At 42.1% G+C, this 27975-nt stretch overlaps 2 protein-coding genes across 2 annotated transcripts in view; one reads left to right on the top strand and one right to left on the bottom strand.

The window, feature by feature from the left end:
* Nucleotides 1-27719, top strand: EPOR (erythropoietin receptor). Its single transcript, XM_070741681.1, has 9 exons — nucleotides 1-203; nucleotides 427-669; nucleotides 5819-5960; nucleotides 7035-7219; nucleotides 8257-8408; nucleotides 8503-8653; nucleotides 18456-18543; nucleotides 23311-23398; nucleotides 26042-27719. The coding sequence occupies exons 1-9, from the start codon at nucleotides 134-136 to the stop codon at nucleotides 26612-26614; spliced, it is 1692 nt and encodes a 563-aa protein (XP_070597782.1). The 5' UTR covers nucleotides 1-133; the 3' UTR covers nucleotides 26615-27719.
* The window catches only part of SWSAP1 (SWIM-type zinc finger 7 associated protein 1), a 29650-nt gene continuing 7143 nt past the window's right edge, over nucleotides 5469-27975 (bottom strand). The window contains exon 3 of the mRNA XM_070741717.1: nucleotides 5469-5910. Within this exon, the coding sequence (XP_070597818.1) occupies nucleotides 5861-5910 (50 nt within the window). The 3' untranslated portion in view covers nucleotides 5469-5860. The remainder of the gene's footprint in view (nucleotides 5911-27975) is intronic.

The raw sequence follows: 27975 nt of genomic DNA on the forward strand, positions 1-27975 counted from the left end.
TTTATTCTGTGAGGTATTGTTTACTCCTGTTTCATCCATTAGATTTTTAACAATCCTTTTCCTCTCCCTTTTGCTTTTTGGGGTGTTCTGTGAAGTAGGCGCAACCTGCACTGCACACTGAATAGCAAAAGGAATGCCTTTGGCATGGGATTGGAGAGACACAGATCTGGATCTTGGTCCCAAGAAGAATATGATTGTGGAAAGTAAGCAAGTTTCAAGCTTTGGGGTGGGCTAGAAGTATGCTGGGTCTGGAGTTCGACTTGCAATTTCCTTTGGGTTACAATAATTTTGACATAGCTGTACTCTAAATGTAAGAAGATGATACTTTGTCATGCACAGGAGAAATCCCCAGGGAGAGAGGGGGCTCCAGTCTGCTCGCAGTTGCAGCAATTTGTTGTTGCTTTGCCGCTACCTCTCTCAATCCAGAGCCCGCCCTCTTATCAGCAACCTCCAGCTGTGGAGCAAAGACCCAGGCATCAGCTTCTGCAGTCAGTTACCAACTGGCAGATCAGGTGAAAAGTCTTTTCTGGAAGAACGGCTGCCCTTCCTCCCACCAAAGCATGGAGCAGGCCTGGAGATCCATTGCTGCCTTTTGGATCCTGGTGTTCTGGGCTTCTGGCTCACTTCAGGAGCGTCCTAGGAATCTTGGTACACACTTCAACAGCAAAGGTACCCTTCTTGAGCAGGCTGGGCTAAGCGGGGCTAGTAAGGACAAGGGGGGGGGGAATCTGGTGAGTGTCGTTATAGCATGTCAGGGTGGTGGTGGCAGAGGAGATAGTGTCAAGGAATGAAAGGTGAGGTACCATGTTGTCAAGAAGTGGCATTTGAGGCCAGCCTGCCAGGGTCTAATGTGCTGTTTGCTTTTAACACCTTTGAATTCACGCAGTCCATATTGGACCAGAGCAGTTCTTCTCAACCTAGGCATGTAGACCTCAGCTCCCAGAACTCCCAGCCAGCCATGCTGGGGCTTGACAAACATTGCTACTGGGAAGAGTTTTTTTTTAAAGGAGAGTCACTCTATGCAAAATTGGTTGAATCAAGTCACATATAACCTGCCTTATCTGAAGTATGTCCAAAATCTCTTTCTCTGTCATTTTATTACTCTTACTACACTACTATTGACAAAATTAGCCTGTACATTTTGGGCAGAGAGCGGAAGAGGAGGAGGAGGAGAGCCATGTTAGTTTATGTAGCAAAAGTCACAAGGGATCAAGAGAGGATAAGCCATTCTCTGCATGGAATGATGTCAGCTGGAACTCATGAAAGTATGTGCCTTTTAATAATATATGAGAGTCAGAAAAGCTGCTACCAGACTTCCAAAACGTTGGCAGACTACGGGTCTCTTTTTTCTCTCTTTGAGAGCAGTTTCTTGTAAGGCCACAGGGATCGGAAAACTCCCTCCCTGTGCAGGTTAGATCCCACTGCACAGTTAACAAGGAGGAAGAGAAAACAGTCAAAGTGGGCCAAGAGAGGAAACTGCTGATGCCTCTGTTGAGGAGCAGAGATCCACAATGCTCTCTGGCATCAAAGGGATGATCCCTGGAGACCTGCAGGCACAACCCGAGCCTTCCATGCTTTGATATTCTAAAGATGTCAACTTTGTAGCAGCTTTTCAGATTTAGCTTAGCACTTTTCTGCAGTGCTAAAAGCCATGCTGGCTAAAGGCTTTAAGAGATGTTTTCTCAAGAGAACATCAAGTCAGAAAAGGCTGATGCTCAGTTATAGCCGTTTAAGCAAGAGTGGGGGAGGGGTGGATTACAAAGAGACATTACACAAAGTGACAGAGATCCTTAGTAGCATCTACAATATTTTTGGCTTGTGTTGCATACATCAGCAAAAGCAGGCATAGGAGGCCAAAGATATTATCACATATACTTCCCACTTCAAGATGGTTTCTACCTGCTATGGTAATCTTAACATTCTGAAATCCAAAAATATTCATTTATATAAAGATAATAGAAAAAGTGCTGTCTAAGTTTTATTTCATTTTACCTATTTATAACATGGAGCAAATGTTTATTTTAAAAAAGAGTATAACCAATGTTATAAATATCCAGAACTAATTATGAGTGAAAGTAATCATAGGTGGGTTCCTCCTGGTTCAGACCGGTTCTTTAGAACAGGTAGTGAGAAATTCCCCCTGCTCACCGAAGAGGGAGTGATGGCACCGCCATCTTGTTTTTCCACTTCTGAGCATGTGGAGAAGCTGTGTTTTGCTTCTGTGCATAAGCTGAGTTTTCAGCACTGCACATGCGCTGTAGCTGCACAAAGTATACCTGCGCCCATGCGGCACAGCCAAGCAGCGCATGCAAGTGCGGCATGGCAGTCCAGGAGGAAGCGAACTGGCAGCGAGGTAAGTTACAACCCAAGCCTTGTGAAGCATGTGTGATTTGTCTCACTCGATGCATTTGTGTGTGTAAGCATCTTTCACAATTCAATTTTCTGACTACAACATCCAGTGAGGACTTGTAATAAAAAATAAACCCTGACAGATCTAGCTCTGCTAATAAAGCAGGTCTTTGTGCTACTTTGAACTCTGCTTTAGTTTACATTGTAGGATGAAAAGTGTCATGGGTTGAATATTCAGTCAGGGTAGACTCTTGTTTAAACCAAAGATTCCACTGAAAATGTGATCTTAATCTAACAATAGGAAATGAGGGTACTTTTTCAACTGGTGAGCATGTGCTATTTCAGCATCTTCTTTTCAAGCACGTTGTACATTGCAATAGGGCATAGGGATTGCCCCACAAAGACCTTTGAAAAAATTGCCTCAAAGCATGCAGATTTCTTGCCAAGGAATTAAGGTTTTAATCAAAGGGAGATTCTCACCACATCCTTTTCTGTCTTGTCCTCTCTCTAGCAAATATTTTTCTAAATACCGTATCTATGAGACTCTTCACAGGTTTTCTCTCTTACATGTGTTTTCTCTAGAATGGACCTATTGTGCTTAATTCCCACCTTTTAATCCTCCACTCCCCACTTCAAGTTTACTCTCTAAGAGCGCTTGACCTTTTTCTTGTGGGTGTCCTCATCAGCGTGCATGTGTGTGCATATATGTGATTTGTGAATCTCCAGAGTGAAACCCAAAAAGCTACTCAAAAGAAGCCTTTTGTTCAAATCCCATTCATTAAAAAAGAACTGTAAAGTGCTTCTAAACGAAACCATGTGCAAGCTGGGGGCACAAATGCTATCACATACTCTGCTGCATCTCTGGAGCCCTGTAGTTTACTCCCATCTCCCAACCAATAGCCCCATGCTATAAATGGTTAAGAAATTATAGTCAGACCTTAGTAGCAAACTCAGCAGTCTTGGAAGAAAGTACTTACCAAGACTTATTTAATTTCTAGCATGTATATCAGCTCTTCTTATGTTTATGCAGGTTATTTCATAGTATAAAGGAAAGCATGAGGAATGTAAAAAACCCCAAAAGAATGCTATGTGCCGATGCCTTACTATTTGTATTCATTTATTTACTGCATTTCTATGTATAACTGAACCTTTTGGTTAATGTGAATTTACCTATGGCGGGAACAGAAAGCAGGGACAGAGTCCCTTATCTCAGGAAACACATGTCAGATGAAGATGGTTGTTATAGAAGTGTGTGAGTGAGTGTGTAGGTATATGTACTCACAAGGAAGCAGAGTCATACAATGCATACAGTATAATGGATCATGTGATTCTGGCAAACGATTTATTGTTTTTATGATCCACTGCCACCAGCTAGAATCCAGAGCACATTGCTATATATCCCTGAGGTATACATATTGCTGAAGAAATTGAAAGAAAGGAAAATTACAGCCATGATTCTGCACTATAATTTTTGTTTGGACAGAAAAGCTTTTATTTTCTTTACTTTTAGTCCAATGGAGAAGGCTCTGCCTTGCAACTAGGAACAAAGGACAGAGAGGACTAGGAACAGAGAGGAGGGGGGGTCAGGCTATTTTCCAAGGTATCAGAAAGTCAGACAAGAAATAATGGATGGAAACTGAGCAAGGAGTGATTCAACCTGGAAATAAGGAGAAACTTTCTTCTGTTATTGTTGTTATTTTTTTAATTTTTCTCCGTAATTTCCATTTTTATATCAACACATATACCTTAAAATAGCAATGACATATATATCTATACATTTTTGTTTAATCAAAAATCAATGTCCTATTTTGCACCTATTTTTATCCTGTTCATCTGTCGGTTTCCCTTCATTCCATTACACTGTCCTCCATTTATCTCTATTTCCTCCTTCTACCTTCTTACTTCTTCTCTCCCTCTCCTAAGGAGAAACTTTCTGACAGTGAGAGCGATCAACCAGTGGAACAGCTTGCCTTCTGAGGTGGTGAGAGGTCCAACACTTGAGACTTCCTAGAGAAGGTGGTGTCGGATCTCTGCTTGGGGGTGGGGTGTTGGTCAAACTCTGTTAACCTGTCTATCAGTCTGAACCTATTTCATCCAGAAAGAGTTTAAGTAAATCAAAGTTTGCTATGCACCCCCTTCAAGCTGCAAGACACTTTTGACTGGGATTTTGAACCAAACTCATTCTGCAGTGTATAATTTTAACAAGGGACTGCACTACCAGGTTACAGTAAAGTTATTTCTCAATCCAGCCTTACAATACACTGGATGCTATTGTATGCTCTATAAGAGCCTTGGTGGCGCGGTGGTTAGAATGCAGTACTGCAAGCTGCTTTTGCTGACTGTAGTTCACCAGTTCAAATCTCATCAGGCTCAAGGTTGACTCAGCCTTCCATCCTTCCAAGGTGGGTCAAATAAGGACCCAGATTGTTGGGGGCAATATGCTGACTCTGTAAACCGCTTAGAGAGGGGCTGTAAAGCACTGTGAAGCAGTGTATAAGTCTAAGTGCTATTGCTATTGCTCACAGTTCAACCTACATTTGGAAAGGAAGACAATAAACAGTATTTGCAGAGCCGCTATAAACTAGTTTTCAGCTTCAGTCCAACCTACAGAAGGCTGCAATCAGGAATAGTAAAGAAGGAATCTGTGCTGTACAATATTGCAGGGCTCTCAAGGCTGAACTGCAAAGATCAGTTGACCGCTAGATGGCCTGAGAGAGACACAAAAACCTGTTAGAGATTAATAATAATAATAATAATTATTATTATTATTTATTAGATTTGTATGGCGCCCCTCTCCGAAGACTCAGGGCAGCTGTTAACCCCTAATACTGTAGTTGTTTGGGGTTTTACAGCTTGTGTCCAGTAGCACTAGCCTTAATGCTATTAAGCTGCTTTCTCAAGCATATAGGGAGTGCATTTCCCTGGAATCATATATTAGCAGAATTGCAGTTCCTGGTAGATAAGGGTCGAATTAGAAACAGCAGGAACTATTCCCCTTTTAGGTATTTCTGAATGTGTTTGTGGGACGCAGTGTTGTAGACTGAATTTCTTTAGGTACTGAGAGCCATTAAAAAAATAACTTCTCATGATGAATGTGGATGTGATCTAACCAAGCCATAATGTGGTATTTTCTTTATTTTTTTTCAAATCCTTGTAACTTATGTAGTTTCTTACATTTCCAGTATGTGTAATTCCATTTCAAATAACCAACTTATTTTTTCTGACTTAAATTAACTGATGCTACCAGTTTTGGGCTGTTTGTGTTTTGTTTTTGCCTGAGACTTTATTTAATTGGGGGAACATAACAGATTGGCATAATTGGCAAACAACCCTACAGCACTCTTTTGTGTGACCTTCAGAAGGTACAATTTTGCTGCCCAGTGATGAGATAGGGATGGTTGTGTTGTGATCGCTGCTATCCCATATTAGTGGGTAACATTAAACTTTTCTCTCTCTGCTTTGCATCCAGTTTCACGCCTGTTGGCAGAAGAGCTCTTGAACCCCAAATGCTTCACTCAGCAGCTAGAAGATCTGGCCTGTTTCTGGGAAATATCAGATCATCTGAAGGAACAAAAAAACCAGAGCATGTACAGTTTTTGCTACAAGTTTGAGTAAGTGATTTATACATTGTAGTAGTTAGCCTGTTCCAGGCCATGGTCTCATTCCAAACTTTTTTCTTAAGAATGTCAAGCACTACTTTGTTGTCTTAAATCCGCTTAGCCCTGACCAAGCATCTTCTTTCCTCAAATGACTCTGTCTGCTCCCTTCCTGCGATCTGTACTTCCTGTCATATCAGACCTATTTTCATCTTACTATAGGGAGTAGACTAGTATCATTATCAGTTAAGTCTGTTTGATTAATCCTTTGCTAGAGATTCAGGAGAAAAGCCCACTCAGGAGTTGTAAAATGAGGAAGAGTTCACATGTGAATTTGAAACAATCAACCAGGTCCTCATTAAAATACTTGCAGATGTCAGTCCCATACTTTAATTAGTACTGCCAGGGAGCTTTTAAAAAGCCAGATAGCAAAAAATTATGTAGTAGCAGTCAACCTTCTGTTTGAAAAAATATCCTTTTGGGTTCAGTTCCAAATGGGGAGAAAGACGCTGAAAACATGGTGGCTGATTGGAAAGATAAACAGGATCACATGGTTTGAGGTCCTGGGGGGGGGGAAGGGAAGAGATACTGGGAGGTCCTGGGTTTTTTGCCCTCTGTTGGGTTTTGAATTTGAGTTTGTGCTCTGATTGGTTGTGAGACTCCCATGGGGCTATACAGGGGAAACTTTATAAACTGTCCTGAGTCCCAGGCTTGGTTGAGCCTGGCTGAATGATGTTATGATGAAAGGGTTTTGGGCAATTTCTACTATGGCTCTGTCTGAAGGAGGTAGATCTTTGTTATATAGAATAGACTGGCCAGATCTTAATAACTCATTGACAAAGGTGGCGGGAAGGGGGGCTGAGTTTCTGGCTCCCTTTTAGGAGAAATATTCTGCACTTTTAATATTTCCTAAAATATCTCATTTTCTCAGGAGGGGGCTGGGTACTACACTTCCAATCTCAAGGCTGAAAATCTATCCTCTTGCTTTGACTCTGTGGCTTCTGCTGGGAACAGTGGGGGAAGCAGAAAACCCCTTCATAATAGTTTCCTCCCAAGATTAATCCTATTTTGTCCCTTGATTTCACCCAGGGAAGATGACTTCCTGAAGTCCTGTAATTTGACTGTGGAGAACACATCCAGGAATACAACACTCTACACCTGCTTCTTTCAAAGGCAGGATATCTCAGCTTTCAGCCCCCTGGAGATCAAAGTCTTTGAAGGGCTGTCCTCTAATAACACCCTTTACACCCGAACAATATATGTGGAAAGACTTGGTAAGTCTTCTGCAGATGGCTTTCTGTCTGTATGTCTGTATATCTTTGTGTATGTTTGTGTGTGTTGGAGTCTGATCCATTTCTGACCCAGAAATAGAAGGAATCCATATTCAGTGCATTCAAAATTTGGTAGCAAGACTACAACTGATTGATCCTACTCAGGTTTCTTCTTATACAATAGGCACATGCAGCATAATAAATATAATAAACCCAAACCTAAGCCAATAGCTTAATGTGATGCAGGAAATTCATCTACTATATTGAGCATGGAGTTTTCCCCACCACAGTATGTTGGTTCATTTAATAACTACCTGATATATGAATATCTAATCACTGAAGCTTTGTTTGATAAGGAGACAAACAGATTGGAAAGTTTAATTTGCCTGGTTATAGGGCTTTCTCATAAGCAAAAATTAAGAACTAGTCCCTTGAAAGATAAAATACTTAAAGCTGTTTCCAAATAGTCATATCACCATCTTTCAGTTGTAATCCTATTATTTATTCCTTTTTCTTATAACTAAAATAATTCAAGGGAAGAAAGTAGAAATAACTGAGACTGAGCTGAGGAAAAAATAAGCTCCTGGAAAAACTGTGAGAGATGCATCTAATATATAAATAATGTTGAAAGTTCCTATTTGCAAACAATGGGAAGCTCAGCTTGGCATTCACTTGTGGAGGATGTGGAGGTCTTTCTGTATTTTGAGCTTGTCCTCTAGGGTGTTGGCTACCCGCCCCGCTAGCTTGGTGTAATCTGCAAATTTGATTAGTTCCCCTTCTATTCCCTCGTCTAGGTCATTGATGATGTTAGATTTGTTTTTCCTTCTTAGGGTGACATGTGTCTGAGCTTTTTGTTTCCCATTGTCCTAAACAGCATATCTGTGTTTAGGAGGAATGCTAGAATAAGGAAATACATCTATAAATTGTGGTCTGTTCTAGATGGGAAATAGGAGCTGCAGGGCCACTGCCTGACATATCTGCTGAACTGGAGAGATGAAGGTTGCTTGCCTGTTCTCACCACTATATTTCTTTGTCCCAAGTTTTCCTGGATCCCCCCTCTAACCTGACAGTGCAGTTTATGGAGTCCTCTCGGCAGCTGAATGTGAGCTGGCAATCACCCCCCATCGCATACATGGAAAACAGTATCCACTATGAAGTGTCTGTCTCCCCTAAGGGCTACAGACCCCAACGGGTAAGTCTCTAGCCTTCAGTTCCTTGACTTTAATAACACCCCCCTCCTCCCCGCTTTCCTCTTCCTTGCTCAGTTTTCATCCTCCTTTCCTCAGGTGGAAAGTACCAGTGGGCAGACATATTATCTCCTGAATCTCAAAGGAGGCGCTCACTACACTTTGGCTGTTCGGGCCAAGCCTAATGGAGTCAGCTATGAAGGCTACTGGAGTGAGTGGTCGCAGGAAGTATCAGTGGAAATACCAAATGGCAAGTGTCCCATTTATTTGTGGTGTTAAATGTTGATCACCCAGTGCCACCATTGTCTGGAGAGCTCACAAAGCACAAAGTGATAAAGTGCATTCTAGACAGCATCAACCCACCATGAAGCATCTTGGGGTTTTAATAGCTACATACTCTGCTCAATAATTGGGTCCACACTATTACGGCACAAATAATTTTCTTATGGAGGACCCTATAAACATAAAAAGATCCTCCAACTCAAGAGGAAGAAATACAGATCTCCAAGCCCCGCCCCTCATTCTGTCTCAGCATCGAGCCCCCAAAATAAGATGCACATCACCGGATTTAATACTACAAGTTTGACTAGTAACAAAAGTTTTAGCAGTTTTTTAAAAAAGAGAGTAAAATCTAACAAAGTCTTTACCACGCTGATTATAATATCTCAGCAGCTGACCAGAGTCCCAAGAATAGGTAAAGACAACAGTAATTACTAGATTGTAGCAAAGTTGCATATCATAGACTTACAGAGGTTGGCTGGAAGCCCAGAGCACATTCTTGCAGACAAGAATGTGATTCTCTTAAAACACAAGCTAAAGACAAGAGCTACAACAAGATTCGAGAATGAACTGCGTTGTCCTCTGCACCTAAGCATCGTGTGACTCCTCATTAAATAGCCTGAGGGTGTGGCCCAATAGTCAGCAGTGCTACTCACAAGGAAGCCTCCCCCTGAGTAACCACTCTTGCCTTCTATAGGCCCTGCAAATCCTAGCATAAAGGAAATGCTCCTCCTCCTGAAATACTCATCTCAGGAGCTCTAGAAGGCCCTGGTTGCTCTTCAGCCTCTGACACCACGTCCTCTTCACTGTCAGTCTCAGGTGCTAATTGCACAGGACACAAACGGGCCACAACACAATACACAATACTGATGATACCCAGTTGTACATCTCCACCCCATGTCCAGTCAACGAAGCAGTGGAAATGATGTGCCGGTGCCTGGAGGCTGTTGGGGTCTGGATGGGTGTCAACAGACTCAAACTCAACCCTGATAAGACGGAGTGGCTATGGATCTTGCCTCCCAAGGACAATTCCATCTGTCCATCCATTACCCTGAGGGGGGAATCTCTGACCCCTCGGAGAGGGTCCACAACTTGGGCATCCTCCTTAATCCACAGCTTACATTAGAGAACCATCTTTCAGCTGTGGCAAGGAGGGTGTTTGCCCAGGTTCGCCTGGTGCACCAGTTGCAGCCTTATCTGGACCGGGACTCACTGCTCACAGTCACTCATGCCCTCATCACCTCGAGGTTCGACTACTGTAACGGTCTCTACATGGGGCTACCTTTGAAAAGTGTTAGGAAACTTCAGATCGTGCAGAATGCAGCTGCGAGAGCAATCATGGGCTTCCCTAAGTATGCCTATGTTACACCAACACTCCGCAGTCTGCATTGGTTGCCAATCAGTTTCCGGTCACAATTCAAAGTGTTGGTTATAACCTATAAAGCTCTTCATGGCATCGGACCAGAATATCTCCGGGACCGCCTTCTGCTGCATGAATTCCAGCGACCAGTTAGGTCCCACAGAGTTGGCCTTCTCCGGATCCCGTCGACTAAACAATGTCGGCTGGTGGGACGCAGGGGAAGAGCCTTCTCTGTGGCAGCCCTGACCCTTTGGAACCAGCTCCCCCTGGAGATTAGGATTGCACCCCCCTCCTTGCCTTTCGTAAACTTCTTAAGATCCACCTCTGCCGTCAGGCATGGGGGAATTGAGACATCTCCCCCGGCCTATATATTTTATGCATGGTATATTTGAGTGTATGTTTTATTTTAAATAAGGTTTTTTTCTGGTTTTTTAATTATTAGATTTGTTACCGTATATTGTTCTTATTATTGCTGTGAGTCCTGAGTCTACGGAGAGGGGCGGCATAGAAATCTAATAAATAATAATAATAATAATAATAATAATAATAATAATAATAATAATACTCCCCCCTAAAGCTAATGATCTGGGAATGATAAGAATATCAAAACTATTCAATTCTCTGTGATTCTCTGTAATTCTATTGCAATCAATTACTGTACTTTCTGCTACTGTACTGCTATTCTAGGCACAAAGTAACTGAAATAGTAACTAGTTTCAGTTGCATTTTGATTTCAGGAAGAGGGCATATGAAAACCTCACCATTGTGGCCTTACTCAGGATTGCCATTTCCACATTTTGTTAACAGTGGGAAAATAGGCATATTAGTTGAATGAGGGCTGGGCAAAGAAAGCTTTCAGTATTGCCATACATGAAATAAAAATAACTGGAGCCTACCTGTAGATCAGTATTGCCCTGCCATTCAAAATTCATTAAAAAGCAGTTCAAGCGATCAAGGCTACTTTTTCAGTCACTGGGGACAACATTAGAATCAAGCACATTTCCAGACAGTGAAGCTGACCTTTTAGGTCAAGTACAAACTTCCTAACTAAATACACAGTAGCTGAGCCCTAAATTTCTTCTCTTGAAGGACATAATATCTACAATGGACCTGTGCTGCACAGTGGTCTCAGTGATAAAACCTGAGCAGCTTTCCTTTCCCTGTATTCTGATAAGACCAGCTTTTCCTTCCATTGCTACCATGTTTCCCCGATAGTAAGACCCCCCCGATTGTAAGACATATGGGGGGTTTCAGGGGGGTCGGCTTATATAAGCCATACCCCGAAAGTAAGACATATGTCTTACTTTCGGGGAAACACGGTAGTATAAAAGGAATTAGAGGGGGAAAAAACTAGACAAATACTATTGCTGCGCCCTCCTTCACCAGCCTCCTTTCCGGCAGCTCCCTGCGCGCCCCTCGCCTTCGCTCGCCGCGGCGCCACCGCCTCTTCCCCTGCCGAGGCTCAGCTGCAAGCGGCCAGCGAGGCCGATCGGCTCCGAGGCGAGCGGCCGGAGCTGCGCCCTCCTTCGTCCGCCTCCTTTCCGCTCGCCTCGGAGCCGATCGGCCTCGCTGGCCGCTTGCAGCTGAGCCTCGGCAGGGGAAGAGGCGGTGGCGCCGCGGCGAGCGAAGGCGAGGGGCGCGCAGGGAGCTGCCGGAAAGGAGGCTGGTGAAGGAGGGCGCAGCTCCGGCCGCTCGCCTCGGAGCCGATCGGCCTCGCTGGCCGCTTCCCCTGCCGAGGCTCAGCTGCAAGCGGCCAGCGAGGCCGATCGGCTCCGAGGCGAGCGGCCGGAGCTGCGCCCTCCTTCACCAGCCTCCTTTCCGGCAGCTCCCTGCGCGCCCCTCGCCTTCGCTCGCCACGGCGCCACTGCCTCTTCCCCTGCCGAGGCTCAGCTACAAGCGGCCAGCGAGGCCGATCGGCTCCGAGGCGAGCGGAAAGGTGAGTGCCGCGGTCAGGCGCCCTCCTTCGCCCGCCTCCTTTCCGGCAGCTCCCCGCGCCCGAAGACGAGCCGGCCCCGGTGCCCGGGACAATGTAAGACATACCCCCAAAGTAAGACACAGTGGGGCTTTTGGGGGTAAAAAGATAGTAAGACACTGCCTTACTATCGGGGAAACACGGTATGTCAGTGGCTTGAATATGCATTTTTCTTATATTTTTCATTGGTGAGAATACCTGCAAGAGGATCCTCTTCCTTCATTTGTTCATTCTCTAGAATGGAAGAATATAAAAAATACAAACTATATGGTGCTTGATTCTTGACAAAATACCAACTCCTTTCAGGACTAAGGAACCAACCAACCCTTTTCTGTAAATCAAACAAAAGGAGCTACATGTCTTTTCACAGAGGGCTGAAAGCTCTGGGGAGATAGCAATTGGATAAGCTATGTGTTTGTTTGTATGTTTGTTTGTTTGTTTGTTTGTTTTTTAAATCCTCAATCAATCAGAGTTGGAAAGGACCTTGGAGGTCTTCTAGTCCAACTTCCTACTCAAGCAGCCTACACCATTTCAGATAGGTGGTTGTCCAGTCTTTTCTTAAAATTTCCAGTGATGAAGCACCCACAACCTCAGAAAGCAAACTGTTCCACTGGTTAATTGTCCTTATTGTTAGAAAATGTCTCCTTAATTCCAAATTGCTACTGTCCTTGATTAATTTCCATCCATTGTTTATTGTCTTGGCTTCTGATGCTTTTAAAAATAAGTTGACCCCTTCTTCTTTGTGGCAGCCCCTCAAATGCTGGAATATTGCTATCCTGTCCCCCCTCAGTCCTTATTTTCTCTAGACTGGCCATAGCCAATTTCTGCAACCATTCTTCATATGTTTTAGTCTCTAGCCCTTTAATAATCTTAGTTGCTCTTGTTGGCACTTTTTCCAAAGTCTCAACACCATGTTTTTAATGTGGCAACCAAAACTGGATGTGTATTCCAGGTGTGGACTTAAATTTCCCCTACTACATGGAATTTGGCTAAACATACCATCTGTTCTGTCTAGATGGGTCAAAGATCAGAATAAAAAGACACACACTCTCCAAAGATGATTATATCAAAAGTACATTGATTAAAACACTCTCAGGCAAAAAATGGTTAATTCTAATTAGTTCATTCTGGTAGCGTTCCTGGATGAATGACTCAGAGATAAGAATAGTCTAGGCTGAGAGCCAAAGAGTCATTAAGGTTTGTCTTTAAAGTGATTCTGGCAGTTTTACTTACTTACAGTTCATAAAAGATTTGCAGAACATGAAGATTGCATGAGTGAAAGTGCTCTGGAATCAGAAAATGCTCTCTCAGCTTCCGTTCACAAGCAGCTATGATCTTTTACAAACGTTCTTCACCATGTCCCCTTATCTCCAGACTGTCCATTATACAGGGACAAGGTGTAGCCAAGTGTTCCCTAGAGCTACTAACACCAAGATGGAGCTCCTCCAATTCCCCATCGTCCTCTGATTCCCTCACTACCACAACTGGGGGTGCTACAGGCCTCTACTTGATCCTCAGTCTCTGACTCCACCTCGCTCTCAATCTCAGACTCGGATGACAAGAACACTGGCCTAGAATACCAATACTCATCCGTCTCCTGGTCCTCAAAATCTATGACAAGCTGAGCGGGACATGGACCAGTCACAACAACATCAACGCAACTTTACTTTATAGTAATTACTTTATAGTCAATGATCAATACAATAATAATAATAAAAAACATGCCGGAACTGTTACCAAATCCTTGAAACACAGTGTAAATGTCACATAAAGTAAAAACTATGGTAAAACAATATATAGCACAAGATAAAATGGAAAGGAAGAGCAGAGAGGCTTCATAATCTTATCAAGATTAGAACACAATCCAATAGGGAAAGTCCCACCAGTAGAGCTTAATATGGAGTGTATTACAGGTAACCCTTGACTTACAGCCACAACTGGCACCATTTGTGTTGCTGAGCAAGGTAGTTGTTAATTAAGTCATGCCTGATTTTACAACTTTTTTACAAAATGAATCACTACAGTTGTTAAATGAGTCACATATTTATTAAGTGAAACTGGCTACCCTCATTGTTGGAAACTGTCCAGGAAGATCACAAATGGTGATGACTCCAGGACACTGCAATAATTGAAAATACATGCCAGTTACAAATCCCAAAGTATGACTATGGGGATGCTATGTTTGTCATAAGTGTGAGGAGCTGTCATAAGACACTTTTCAGTGCCATAGTAACTTCAAATGGTCACTAAATAAGTGGTTTTAAGTTAGAAACTACATGCAGTAAATTAAAGCATAGAAAATCTCCAGTGAAAACAAAAGAAACAGCCTGAGCTGTGGCACAAAGTCATCTACATGTGAGACATACTGCATTTGTAGATCTAGTCATTTGTCAGACCAAGTCTCAGTCATCACACTGGTTTAATTGGTGGATGGCTTCCTGCCAGTTATGGCATGGCATGTAATATTCATAATCTTTGGAGAATTTGTACAAATATACATGATAGGGAACGTCTGTATTTTTATCCACTGTTTTAATTTGCTACTATCTTAAAATGGCTGGGTTGTAAGAGAAAAACTAAGGTAATCAATTGACCAATAATGCTGATAAACAGCAAGCTTAATTCAAGAAAATGATGTGTATCTTTCAGTAAGTAGCATATTCTTTTTTGCCCAACCTCGCCCCAATTAAATCCTCATTGGGGATGGATCACGGGGGGTTTTAGGAGGTTATGGCATCACAAAGCTTGAGAATACCCAGTAGACAATATCCAGATTGCATGGTCATAAATATTTGCTCCCAAGGGAACTCATTCAGATGGACCCTCTTCAGCTAAGAATTGTACAATTCTGTCTAGATCAAGTTCAGATAGATTTGTCAAATATCTATGGGGCCCTCTCCTGTCACATACCTCCTAGGGGCTAATTCAATCACACAGGGTTGGCCTCCTCTGGGTCCCATTGACCAAGCAATGCTGGTTGGTGAGCCCATGGGAAAGGGCCTTCTCTGTGGCTGCCCTGGCCCTATGGAACTAACATGGCCGCACTGCTCCTACCCTACTAGCCTTCCAAAAGACCACAAAGACCTGGCTCTGCCGGCAGGCTTCGGGGCCATGAATGTTAACATTCAGTCACGGCTGAACTGTGATTGACTTGTATGCGTGTGTTTGATTAGATAGTTCGCTTGGGTATAATGAGGTTTATAATGAGGTTTTTATTGTTTAATTATTTAATATTTAACTTTTTTTTTTATCAGTGAAGGGCTACCAAAATTTTTACTACCACACTGTTGGTATGGCTTATGCAGGACGCCCTGCATTTTCTTTCAACATCTTTCAGTGCAAATTGGGTGCTCTGGGGTGGGGTGGAACTCTATTTTACATTTTTCCCCACTGCATCACCCACCTATCCGGGCAGCAGAACACCCCTGAATGTATTGTATTATTTATTGTTGTAAGCCACCCCGAGTCCCACAGGATTAGGCGGCAAAGAAGTCAAATAAATTAAACAGATTTGCAAATCTTCATGCATAAAGATATTAGATATATTAGATGCCTGTGTGAATGCTATACATGCAATGTGAAATTAACTTCATAGTTTTCTGTAATTTGTTTTCCCTACAAATGAGTTTAATTAACAAAAGATAATGCCTCAATTAAAAAAAATAATGAGTATTTAAGACGCCAGAGAGAAACATATTCTCTCTGTCAAGGAAATTTGATGGCATACATAAAAAATTCTTAAGTGTGTCCAGGAAAATAATAAAGTACCGTAATACTAAATAAAATATATTTAAGCGGATTTTTGGATGCAACACAATTTCATCCAAGATTCTTGGCTAGTTTCCTAACCTTTTCATTGCCAACAAGGTTTTCTATCAAACTCCTTTGTAAGGCTTGTGTCTAAGCTATGCATAGGGCACTGGCTTGAAATTTTAAAAAAGGGATGTGTTCTTCTGCAGTAAAGCTATAAAGGCTTTTATTTTCCTGACTTAGTATAGAGACATCAAGGACTGATGCTATATTGCTCTGGCTAGAAAGAGGAAATAGCAATTCCTGACTCTAATCACAAAATTATTAATTAAAGAGGCAATAGCTAGAAGAAATTCAATAGAATTTAGCAATCCCTTTTTGGCAGACTTTAAAAAAAACAGGCGTTCAAACTGAAAGCACTTGATCAGCTGCATAAACTAATTACATTTATAAATATGATTTTTCTGTCAATATGAGCAAAGTCAAAACCAGTAATTGCAAGAGACTAATTTTAACAACTGTAGTATGTCACAAGTAATACAATATGCATTCAGAAGTCTGATTGTTTTTGTTTTATCTTTGTTAATTTTAAGGCTTGAAGACAGTATTGAAATGAACATCTCCAGCTCCAGATAAAACTTACATTCTGCTATTAAGACATTCCGGTTTAAAATAGTGTCATCTTTTATTAGCTATTTTTTTAAGTAACCAACTTTTTGTTCACTACACCTATTGTTTTAAAAGCAATTTTAGGATTATTCCTGAAGATTTCTAGAAAATAAAGACATTGTTTCTTGTACTTGTACTCAAACAGAATAACTTTGAAATGTGGCTTTTAGCTTATATTCTTGTAACTGAGCAGTTACTAATAGTTTCAATCAAAATTTCAACCAAGTTAGACATTAACATTTCAAAAAGAAAAGACCAATATTCTGAAAACATTTTCAACATTAAAATGTAATAAAGTATCTGATTTTATCCCACCAATATAAAAAGTAGATTATGATTTCTATACATTATCCTTTAACTATTTTGTGGATATAGGTACCCAATTCATTTTCTATGACTCAACTGTTCTCTATTTGTTTTTATTTTTCATCTCATTTTCCTTTTCTTTCCTAGAGTCCATTTTCATAACTGACATTTGTACTTTGAGTGGTACATTTAGATAATTAACTATGGGCAATTCCATTGCTGACATGGCAATGCCTATTTTTTTCACATTTCAATATGAGCTAAATCTTCCATTCTTCCATGAAAGAATTTCTCCAAAGTAGGATTTTTAAAACTGAGATTGATTCCTGGAACCATGAGGTTCTGCAAGAAAGAGTTCCATGTTAGAATACAGGGCCCAAAAAAATACAAAAAGAAAACCCCAACCCCTAAAAAGGGCATTTGAGCAGTCAGAGACATCCATAATTTGAAGGGAAAAGTAATCATAGCTCACGTATTGAACATTGATTGGTCTGGTTAGAACCTTAGTCTCCTAAGTAATTGTGGAATTCAAATTTTAATTTTTTTGTACGTTGGAAAAAGGCATAGTGCAGGCACAATAAATCATTTGTTTTTACATTTATGTGTGTGGGTAGTTTCTGATACAATAGGTGGAACATTCATTTTTGGAAATTTAAATTGCTGTAACTTATACATTTTCATAAAGGAATAGCGCATATTTTGTCTTATTGCCACTTTTCTGCCACTTGTTCTGAGTTATAAGTTCTGCCACCTGTTCTGAGGTTCCAAGTATTAAACATTGAAAAGAGATGGAACATCTTTGCTCTAGAATTTTTCTGAGCCCCCAAGCTCCCAAATTCTTCAAATTTTGGTCTATTTATTTAGAATAACCAAAGTGTGCCTTTGCTAGCGTATTCCTGTATTGCCGCTTTCTTGCTATTTGTTTATTGGCATGTATACGGAATTATTGTACTTAACTCTCTGTCAAAATGAAATACTATGAAAAATTTCCAGAATAATAATAATTTAATCCAGAGGCAAGGATTGCACTTTTGCCATACTATTAATATTTTGTTAGAATTTGGCATTAAATAAAATTATATCTCTCTTAATTTTGAGAAAAAATGAATTTCAAAACTGTAAGAATCAGGTTACAGCATAACAAAATTGACAGTGAAGGTGGTCTGAATACTTTCTGAATGCATTGTAAAACGCACACAGAGAGAGAGAGAGAGAGAGAGAGAGAGAGAGAGAAATGCACTTTAAAAACTTATTTGCTTCATTATTTGATCCAAAAGATTTATTCATTCACACCAGTTCAATTACAACTTTCAGGAAGACATTAGGAATGATGTCTTGATGTCACAGAAAAATACATTGTGAGCATGAATTTGACTACTTAAAATGCAGTGACAATCATCATCACAACTTTATTCCATAGATTCTAACATGGTGATCCAATTATAATAGTGTTCTAGTTAATTTTCAGTACTTTATCATCATGGTTCACTTTTCAAAAAACTATGGTAGTTGATTACAATACAGAAAAAGTATCAGTATTGGTAAATCATCTTTCAAAATTTGCTGCTACTTCAATTTATGCAATTTCTTCACTAGATAATATCTGTGGTTTTATATTGTGGAAGGTCAGGCCCTTCCAGTGAAGATAATTAATTAAGAAATATAACCTTTTTAAGAGTAACTTTTGCTAACCTAACCCAATTTTCTTCCTTGCAGATCTGGACCCACTCATTCTGATACTCTCTGCCATTTTAATTGTGATTATCTTGCTTTTGGCTTTCATCACCCTGATGTCTAACCGCAGGTACAGCTATCACATTGAGAAACTAGTGTTCTTTTCCCATTGAAATCAATCAAATGGATTTATTTATTTATTTATTTATTTATTGATTGATTGATTGATTGATTGATTGAGTTGAAAGGGACCGTTAGGTCATCGAGTCCAACCCCCTGCCTGAGCAGGAAACCCTACAGCACCCCAGCCAAATGGAAGTCCAATCTCCTCTTGAAGGTGTCCAGAGTTGGGGAGTTCACCACCTCCCCTGGCACCCAGTTCCATTGGTTGATCGCTCTGACCGTCAGGAAGTTCTTCCTTATTTCCAGGTTGAATCTCTCCTTGGTCAGCTTCCAACCATTGTTCCTCGTCCGGCCCTTTGGTGCCCTGGGGAATAAAGAGACCCCCTCCTCACCGTGGCAACCCCTCAAGTATCTGTAAACTGCTATCATGTCCCCTCTAGACCTTCTTTTTTCTAGGCTGTCCATGCCCAGTTCTCTCAATCTCTCTTCGTAAGTCTTGGTTTCGAGTCCCCTAATCATTTTGGTTGCTCTTTTTTGCACCTTCTCCAGAGTTTCGATGTCTTTTTTGTAGTGAGGTGACCAAAATTGGATGCAGTACTCCAGGTGGGGTCTGACCAGGGCATAGTAGAGTGGTATTAGTACTTCCCTGGTCTTGGAGCGTATTCCTCTGTTGATGCAGCTTAGGATTGAGTTGGCTTTTTTGGCTGCTGCTGCACATTGCTGACTCATGTTTAGTTGATTGTCCACCAAGACTCCAAGATCTCTTTCGCAGTCACTACTGCTGAGTGGGGTATCTCCCAGGCTGTATGTATGTCTAGGGTTCTTTTTGCCGAGGTGGAGGACTCTGCATTTGTCGGTGTTGACCCTCATTTTGTTGGTATGGGCCCACTGTGATAGTCTGTCTAGGTCTTCTTGTACTCTGAGCCTGTCCTCAAGGGTGTTGGCTACTCCCGCCAGCTTGGTGTCATCTGCAAATTTTATTAGTTCCCCTTTTATTCCCTCATCCAGGTCGTTGATGAAGATGTTAAAGAGTACAGGACCCAGGACATAGCCCTGTGGTACTCCACTGTCTACTTTTTTCCATGTGGATTTGGTGCCCTTGAGGACAACTCGTTGGGTGCGGTTGGTCAGGCAACTGTTTATCCATCTACATGTGTAGTAATCTACTCCATTTTTTTCTAGTTTGTGGATTAGGAGATTGTGGTCGACTTTATCGAAAGCCTTACTGAAGTCCAAGTATATGAGGTCCACTGAGTTGCGTTGGTCAACTGACTTGGTTATGGTGTTGAAAAATAATATGAGATTGGTTTGGCATGATTTGTTTCTGATGAATCCGTGCTGGCTATTGGATATGATCTTGTTTGTTTCTAGGAAGTGGGTAAGTTGTTTTTTGATTATTTTCTCCAGTATTTTTCCAGGTCTGTAGTTACCTGGGTCGGTCTTTTTGCCTTTTTTGTGGATGGGGACTACGTCAGCTCGCTTCCAGTCTTCCGGTAGGTCTCCAGTGATCCAGGATATTTGGTAGATGAGGAGGAGTGGTTCCGCTATGGTGTCTGCCAATTCTTTTAGGACTTTGGGGTGAAGTCCGTCTGGCCCTGGTGATTTGTATTCGTTGAGTTCCCTCAGGTAGTCCCTCACTGTGCTTTTGTCTATGTTGAGTTCGGTTCTGGGGCAGTTTGTTGCAGTTAAATTGCAGATTGGTTGGAGGGAGGTTCCCTTTTGTGTGAAGACTGATGCAAAGTAGGCGTTGAGTAGCTGTGCTTGGTCATTGCTGTCTGTGATTTCTCTACCCTCTTCGTTTTTTAGTGTGACGATTGTTTCTTTGATTTTCTTCTTATTGTTGATGTGTTGGAAGAATCTTTTTTTGTTGTCTTTGACTTCCGCTGCAAGGTGTTGTTCATATTGTGCCTTTGCTGTTTTTATTTTTTGTTTGCAGGAACTGGCTGTTTGCTGATATTCCGCTTTGGTTATGAGTCCTTCTTTCCATTGTTTGTACTTAGCTTTTTTTTCCTTTTATGTCATCTGCGAGGGCTTTGTTTAGCCATGCAGGTTTAGTTTTGGTTTTCCTGTTTTTCCTTTTCATGGGGATTGCGTTGTTTTGGGCGTCTATGATGCTGTTTTTTAGGATCACCCAGGCTTCCTGAGTGGTTTTTCCTTCTAAGAGTTCGTTCCAGGGGCATTGTTCAAGGTTCGCTCTGAGCTTGTTAAAGTCCGCTTTTCTGAAGTCTGGGACTGTAGTGGTGTTGGGTATAGTAGCTAGTGATTGCACTATGTTGAATTTGAGGATGACGTGGTCGCTCTCTCCCAGTTTCCCTTCTTCTTCTGTTCCCTCTATTGTTTCTTCCCTGTTTGTTAGTATTAGGTCTAGTATAGCATTCCCTCTGGTTCCTGTTTCAACTTTTTGGGTTAGAAAGTTGTCAGCTAGACTGGAAAGAAATTTGGCAGACTTTCCGCTTGGTGCTGAGTTAGTTTTCCAGTTGATGTCTGGGTAGTTGAAGTCCCCCATTATTTTCGTGCTGTGTTTGTTGCATATGTCTGTTAGTTGGCATGTGAAGAGGTCGTCCATTGTGTCTGTTTGATTGGGTGGTCTGTAGTATACTCCAATTGTGGTGTTGCTCTTTTTTTCTTTTATGTTGACCCATATGATTTCTAGGGGGTTATCATCTTTGGTTGGATGTAGTTCTGTGGCAGTGTAGTGGTCTTTGATGTATAGTGCAACACCTCCTCCTTTCTTGTTTGACCTGTTCTTCTTGAAGAGGTTGTAACCCATTATCTGTGTGTTCCAGGCGTGTGTTTCGTCCCACCAGGTTTCTGTGATTCCAATTAGATCGTATTGGCCCTCGTGTATTAATAATTCCAGTTCATCCTGTTTGTTTCCCAAGCTTTGTGCGTTCGTGTACAGGCATTTTAGATGTTTGTGTTTGTTTGCAGGTAGAATTTTTTTATTCTCAGGTTTGTTTGTAGGCTTGTCCCGTTCCCCTTCCTTGTTTTGTTCAGTGTTTTGTCGTATAGTTTGGTCACCCTCCCCTCTCAGAGCTAGTTTAAAGCCCTCCTGATGAGTTGGGCTAGTCGGTTGCCTAGGAGGTTCTTCCCCGCTCTAGTGAGGTGTAGCCCGTCGCTTGCTAGAAGCCCTTCTTGGAGATAGTGCAGGCCATGGTCGAGGAAGCCGAAGTTCTTATGGCGACACCATCCTTTAAGCCAGTGATTTATCTGCGGGATTTTGCATTCTCTGGCGGGGTGTCGTCCTCTAGTGGGGAGGATGGAAGAAAAAACAACCTGAGCACCTGTTTTTCTGATTGTGTTGCCCAAGTGGTCATAGTCTTTCATAATTTGGTTCATGTCTTTCCCTGTGTCGTTGATTCCCGCATGAATCACCAATAGTGGGTAGTAGTCCGTGGGTTTGAGTATTTTGGTGAGGTTTTCAGTTATGTCAGGGAGGCAGCACACCTCTCTAGATTGGTTGTCTGGTCTGCAGATGGGAGGCTCAGTTCCCCTGAGGATTGAGTCTCCAATTACCAGTACTCTCCTTTTCTTTTTGGCTGGCTTGGGGTGAGGGAGGTTAGCTTCTGTTGTTGAGGCTTTTGGTGGAGTTGTGTTGTGCTTGGTTCTTGGTGGTTCTTTGTCAGATGTTTGCAGGTTTTCTTGTTCCGAGAGTACTGAATATTTGTTGCTTGTAGGCAGTGGGATTGGGAGGAGGAGGGTTGGAGTTGGTGGAGGCTTGTTTTTTCGTCTTAGGGTGATGTGTGTCCAGCTATTTACTGCTTCTGGGGCGTGGATTCGGCTTAGCTCCTCTGGGGTGTTGGTTTTGTTGGGAGTCTGATGGATTTTCTCATTGTGATGTTGGTGCTTCAGGGTTGTTAGGTTTTTCTCTAGGTTTTCGATTTTTTCCTCAAGTAGCTGGATGAGTTTGCATTTGTTGCAGGTAAAGTTTTGGAGGTTTGAGGGGAGGAGTGAGTACATGGAGCACAAACTGCAGCACACCATGGATTCAGTTCCGTCTTCATCTATGCATGTTCGGGGAGTGACTTCTGTGTGCATGGTTGGTGTATCTTCTCTCTCTCTCTCTGTGTTGTTCTTTATGTGTGTGGTAGGTTGCAGGGTGGGTGCGGGAGAGTGCAGAGGTGACATGTCTGCTCTTGTTGCTGGGTTGGTGATTTCCTCTACTTCCCTGGTCAGCAAACCTGGTGTTCTTTTGCCTCGCGGTGAGCTTTTAGCTTCTTCCCAGCATGCACCAGGAGTATGCAAATTACCCCCTGAAGCTCAGATTCCTTATTCTTCTTTATTCCAGAGTTATAGATTGAGCCAATATAAAAGCATTTTAGACTTAGCTATAGTACAGGCAGCCCTTGATTTATGACCACAGTTGATAAGCAAGGCAGTTGTTAAGTGAGTTTTGCCCTATTTTATGACCTTCTTTGTCATAGTTCTTAAGTGAACCACTAGAGTTGTTAAGTGAATTACATAGTCATTAAGTGAATTCAGTTTCCCCAATGACCTAGCTTGTTGGAAGGTACTGGGAAAATTGTAAATAGTGATCATGCAACCCCAGAACAGTGCAACTGTCATAAATACATATAAGTTACCAAGTGCCCAAATTTTGATCACATGACTGTGAAAAATGGTCACATTTCCCCCCAGTATCATTGTAATTTTGAATGGTTATTAAAGGAATAGCTGTATGTCATAGACTACCTATGCTAAGCATGAAGGATGGGGAGAAGTGCTTTCATATTTGTTTTAAATAGTATTCTTCTGTCATACTATTTTTCACCAGATTTTTGAAAAAGAAGATCTGGCCTGCCATACCCTCCCCAGAGCATGAATTCAAAGACCTTTTCACCATCTACAAAGGCAACTTCCAGGTATTTTTTTTGCCTGCCCTTCCTAATCTACTTCCTCCTAATCTCACTACAGCAAAGTTCAGTGGCGTTCTTAAGAGCACTCCAGTTACATTCTTAATTCTAAATTAAGGAATAACTGGTGGCCAAACGCTTTCAATCAGAGGGTATCAAAAAGGACAATTAGGAACAAGCATTTAAAAGAATATAAATGGGGCAAGGAATTTGGAAATTTTAGCACTAGAATTTCATTAAGGGTGTTATGAAAAATCCTCCAACATGTAGACAGCAATATCTTGTTCGTTTTGTTGACTCTGATGAAAATACATGTCCATGTGCATGCATTTGTATGCCAGCACATTGGAGTGAAACTGTACTCATAAAATATATTCCCTTTGTATGGGAATCTGAAAAATGACAAGGACACAACTAACAAGTTTTAAAACACATTTCTTCTAATGTCCCATTATCCAAACTGGGATCCAGATTAACTAGAAAACAAAGAACTGAAAAATGTCTGAAAAATAAAGCACATTAAAGCATGTGCAAATATTTGATTAATACTGTACAGTGGAACCCCGACATAAGAGCTGCTCTACTTACGAGCAACTCGAGATAAGAGCTGGGAGGGGAGAGATATTTTTGTTCTACTTACAAGCCCAAATTCGAGATACGAGCGCCAAGGAGCTGTCTCCTGAAGCCGAACGCTAACTTCCGCGTTCGGCTTCAGGAGACAGCTGCGAAGCGGCGCGCGTGTTTTAAAAGGTTGCAGCCGGCCTGGGGGGCTCGGGGGGTGCTTGCAGCCGGCCTGGGGGCCTTGCCAGCACCCCCCCGAGCCCCCCAGGCCGGCTGCAACCTTTTAAAACACGCGCGCGGCTTGGCAGCTGTCTCCTGAAGCTGAATGCGGAAGTTAGCTCTTTTTCTTTCTCTCTTTTACCTTCCCTTCCTCTATTTCTTCTTTTCTTTCTCCTTCCCACCTTCTTCCCTCCCTCCCTCCCTTCACTCATTCCTCTCTTACTCTCCCCTTTCATAAGTTTCCTTGCTTCCTTCCTCTGTTCCTGTCCCTTCCCTCTTTCCTTCCTTCCTTCCCACCCTCCGTCCATTCATTCACCCATTCCTCTCTTGATCGCTTAAAGCCGGTCCCTGGTGCAAAAAGGGTTGGGGACCTCTGTCCTACAGGATTGGGTGGCAGAGAAGTTGAACATATGTAAATTTAAAAGTTTAAGAAAGTTTACAAGTTAAGTGAAAGAAACTTCATTATTCATTTATATGTACATGTACATTTCTTCATTAAAAACTTGTCTTTCTGCATAATTTAGACTAACTTTGTGAGTTTTTTGAGGGCTGGAACCAATTAAAATTATTTACATTAATTCCTATGGGGAAAAGTCGTTCGAGATAAGAGCTGCTCGACTTAAGAGCCCAGGTCCGGAACGAATTAAACTCGTATCTCGAGGTACCACTGTATACAGAATAAGAATAGTGTGGACCAATTGGTATACAGTGATCCCCCGGGTATTGCGTTCCCGATCATTGCGAAACGGCTATATGGCGATTTTTGAACCCGGAAGTAAAAACACCATCTGCGCATGCGCGCCCTTTTTCCTATGGGCACGCATGCGTAGATGGCGCCGGGCAGATCAGCTGCTGGGCGGCTTCCCTGGGTCTTCCCCCTCTTGCTGGCGGGAGGGCGAGCGGCGGGCATCAGCGAGGAGTTCCCCACCGCCCACACAAACTCCTCGCTGCCGCTCACCCGCCCTTCGCCCGCCCACGCCGCTCATTCTCGCCGCTTCCCAGCTGAGTCCTGAAGCGAATTGGCTTCAGGACTCAGCTGGGAAGCGGCGCGAGCGAGCGGTGTGGGCGGGCGAAGGGCGGGCGAGCGGCAGCGAGGAGTTTGCGTGGGCGGTGGGGAAACCCCAGCGCCGCTTCCCAGCTGAGTCCCCTTCCCAGGAACCCCAATCTTCGGCTCCTCGCTAGCGCTGCGGAAGTAAAAACACCATCTGCGCATGCGCAGATGGTGTTTTTACTTCCACAGCGCTACTTCACGAAAAACCGATCATTGCGGGGGGTCCTGGAACGGAACCCTCGCAATGATCGGGGGATCACTGTATTTCCCCAAAATGCCACGCTCTCTAAAAAGAATTATAAATCTGCAGCATTTGAAATTTTTCAGCAATAATTGACAACTTATTTGATAAGCCATTAGTTTACCTATTAGAACAGACAAGAGTACATAAGACAGTGAAAGCTATTTAAAATGAAGTCTCTTAATGATAAGCATAGGGGTAAGGTATTACATGTTTTCGTCGTGGCCACTTGTTTGACAAGCATACTTGTGGGGCCAAAGAATCCTAATGAAAAATAAATATTGGTACCCTATAGGAAAATGAAGGTGGGATTTAGGAAGGTGGGATTTAGGGGATTTGAGACTGTTCAGTATTCAATATATTCTGGTTATTGCTATTAACCAGCTGTACGTAGCTAGCTTAATATAAAATGTTTGAAAATGTGAATGCTTATGCAATAAAGTGAAAATCCAAAGAAATTCATATAATGGGACGCCAAAAAAGGGAAATACGAAGACACTGGTGAAAAATTTAATTCAAAAAAGGGAGAGAAGGGAAATTACATCCTGTTCTTTGACACAAACATTTCCCTTTTTTGCAGTTGTGGTTGGGCCATCAGAGCACTTACCCATGGTGGAGCCAGAATACCCACTATCTGGAGGAGCAGCCATTTTTGGTGGAACTATTATCCGAATGTAATAACCACAAAGTAGACAACCCTCCCCTTCCTCCTCCCCTTCCCCCCAAGCGTTGCTCTGTAATGGAGCTCCCTTATGCTCCAGAACTGTCCCTGGATGATTACCTAGTACTGGATAAAAATGTGATGCCATGCTGCTTAGGGGGAAATGGCTCCCCAGTTTTGCTGGGTAGGCACAGCAGTGAGGATTCAGACCTGGTGCTGGCTGAAGAAGTAAGGTTTACAGAGCTCAGCCAAGCTTCTTCTAGTTTTGAATACACTGTGTTTGATCCAAGTTCTGAGAGTCTCTCTCCACAAGGTCAACAGGCAGAGCTTCAGTTCAAAAGCAGCTACCAGATGGTCTCTGACTCAGGGATCTCTGCCGACTACAGCCTGGTGGACTCCACTGCTGGCCCCACCAGTCTTTACACCAACCTCTGTGATAGGGCACCACCACCACCACCACCTTTTCTGCCTACCTACATTGCATGTTCATAGCTTTGATAAGCATGGAACCCGTCGACAAATCAGAAGAACTGAAGCAGAAAAGGTACCAGCCCAGCTGTTCCATACTACATTCGCTCCTCCCAGGAGAAAAAGCTGCAGTAGTGGGAAAGCCATGGATTACCACAACAGCTCAGGCTGGTCAAGCTGCTTCTATAGGAGAAAAAGTGGTTTACAAAAGGAATGGGGAAGACTGGATAAAAAGCAGGCAGCATAATTATTTTCATGATTATGCACTGAAACTATTGGCATTACTTTTGACCCCAACCGTATTTGTGCTCATACAGACAAGTTGTTAAACTTAAGAGGCATGGGACGGCAGCTTTCCAGCTAGCTGTAACTATCAGCCCCAATATTCCCTATTAAGATTGCATGGCGTTCTCTTTATGTCATCTCAAAGAATAAGGTGACGAATGAACAGTTTTCTTTGGTTCTGTCTTTGCCTAAGTTCTTGGGTGAGACTATCTTTTTTTTTTTTTTTAAGAAAAAAATATTTTCATGATCTTTTATAAAAACAAATATTTTAAATATACCAGCTGGGCCTGGGCCAGGAGACTGCAATTTTTTTTCGAGCAGCAGGAAGAGAGCAAAATTCAGGGGCTGGAGCAAGGATTCTTACAAATTCAGGATGTCTGGAGTTTCAATTCAACTGCAATTCATTCAATGGCTTTTGCTTCCCTATCTACAAAAACTGGCTAAAACACTAAGGAAATATCTGACAGACAAGATGCCCCAATTATCAGATTTTTAGAGCACTGCTTTGGTATTCCACCAGCTGTTTACTGTCACCGTGCATGGATTGTATAGAAAATTACTGTTATTTGTCCTCATAAGGATGATTCGGCATGTTCATGCTCCTCTAGGCAAGTCCCTTGTGTTGAGTTCCTTCAAAATCAGCACACTGGATTGAAATCACAGGTGTTTCAGACCAAGATTTTAATTTAAATGTCATTGACATGACTACATAGTATTTTTTGTAATTATTATGGTAATTTAGACTGGAAATATGTGTATGTTTAACTTAGATCTTTAAAAATAAAGATCCTTATTTTCTCATTCATTTGAGAGAATTGAACGAGGACACAACTTTATCATCTTACATTTATTACAGTGCTTTCTCATTCCTTCTCTCAGCCCTTATCACTTCATATGGTTAAATTTGATTTGCATCACATAGCTGATGAACAGGTGAGGTTTTCTTTTGCCTTGTGAATAAATGTGTAGATAGCCCTGTATCGGGGCGGCTAAGAAGTCCAAGTTGCAGGATTAAAAGAAAAAGAAGATTTTGTTCAAGTCAGATCCCACTCCAGGTGACCTTGTGAACAGAACAATATAATTCTTGATGGTACAGAATT

Source organism: Erythrolamprus reginae, chromosome 2 (genome assembly GCF_031021105.1).
Source record: "Erythrolamprus reginae isolate rEryReg1 chromosome 2, rEryReg1.hap1, whole genome shotgun sequence".
Taxonomy (NCBI): Eukaryota; Metazoa; Chordata; class Lepidosauria; order Squamata; family Dipsadidae; genus Erythrolamprus; species Erythrolamprus reginae.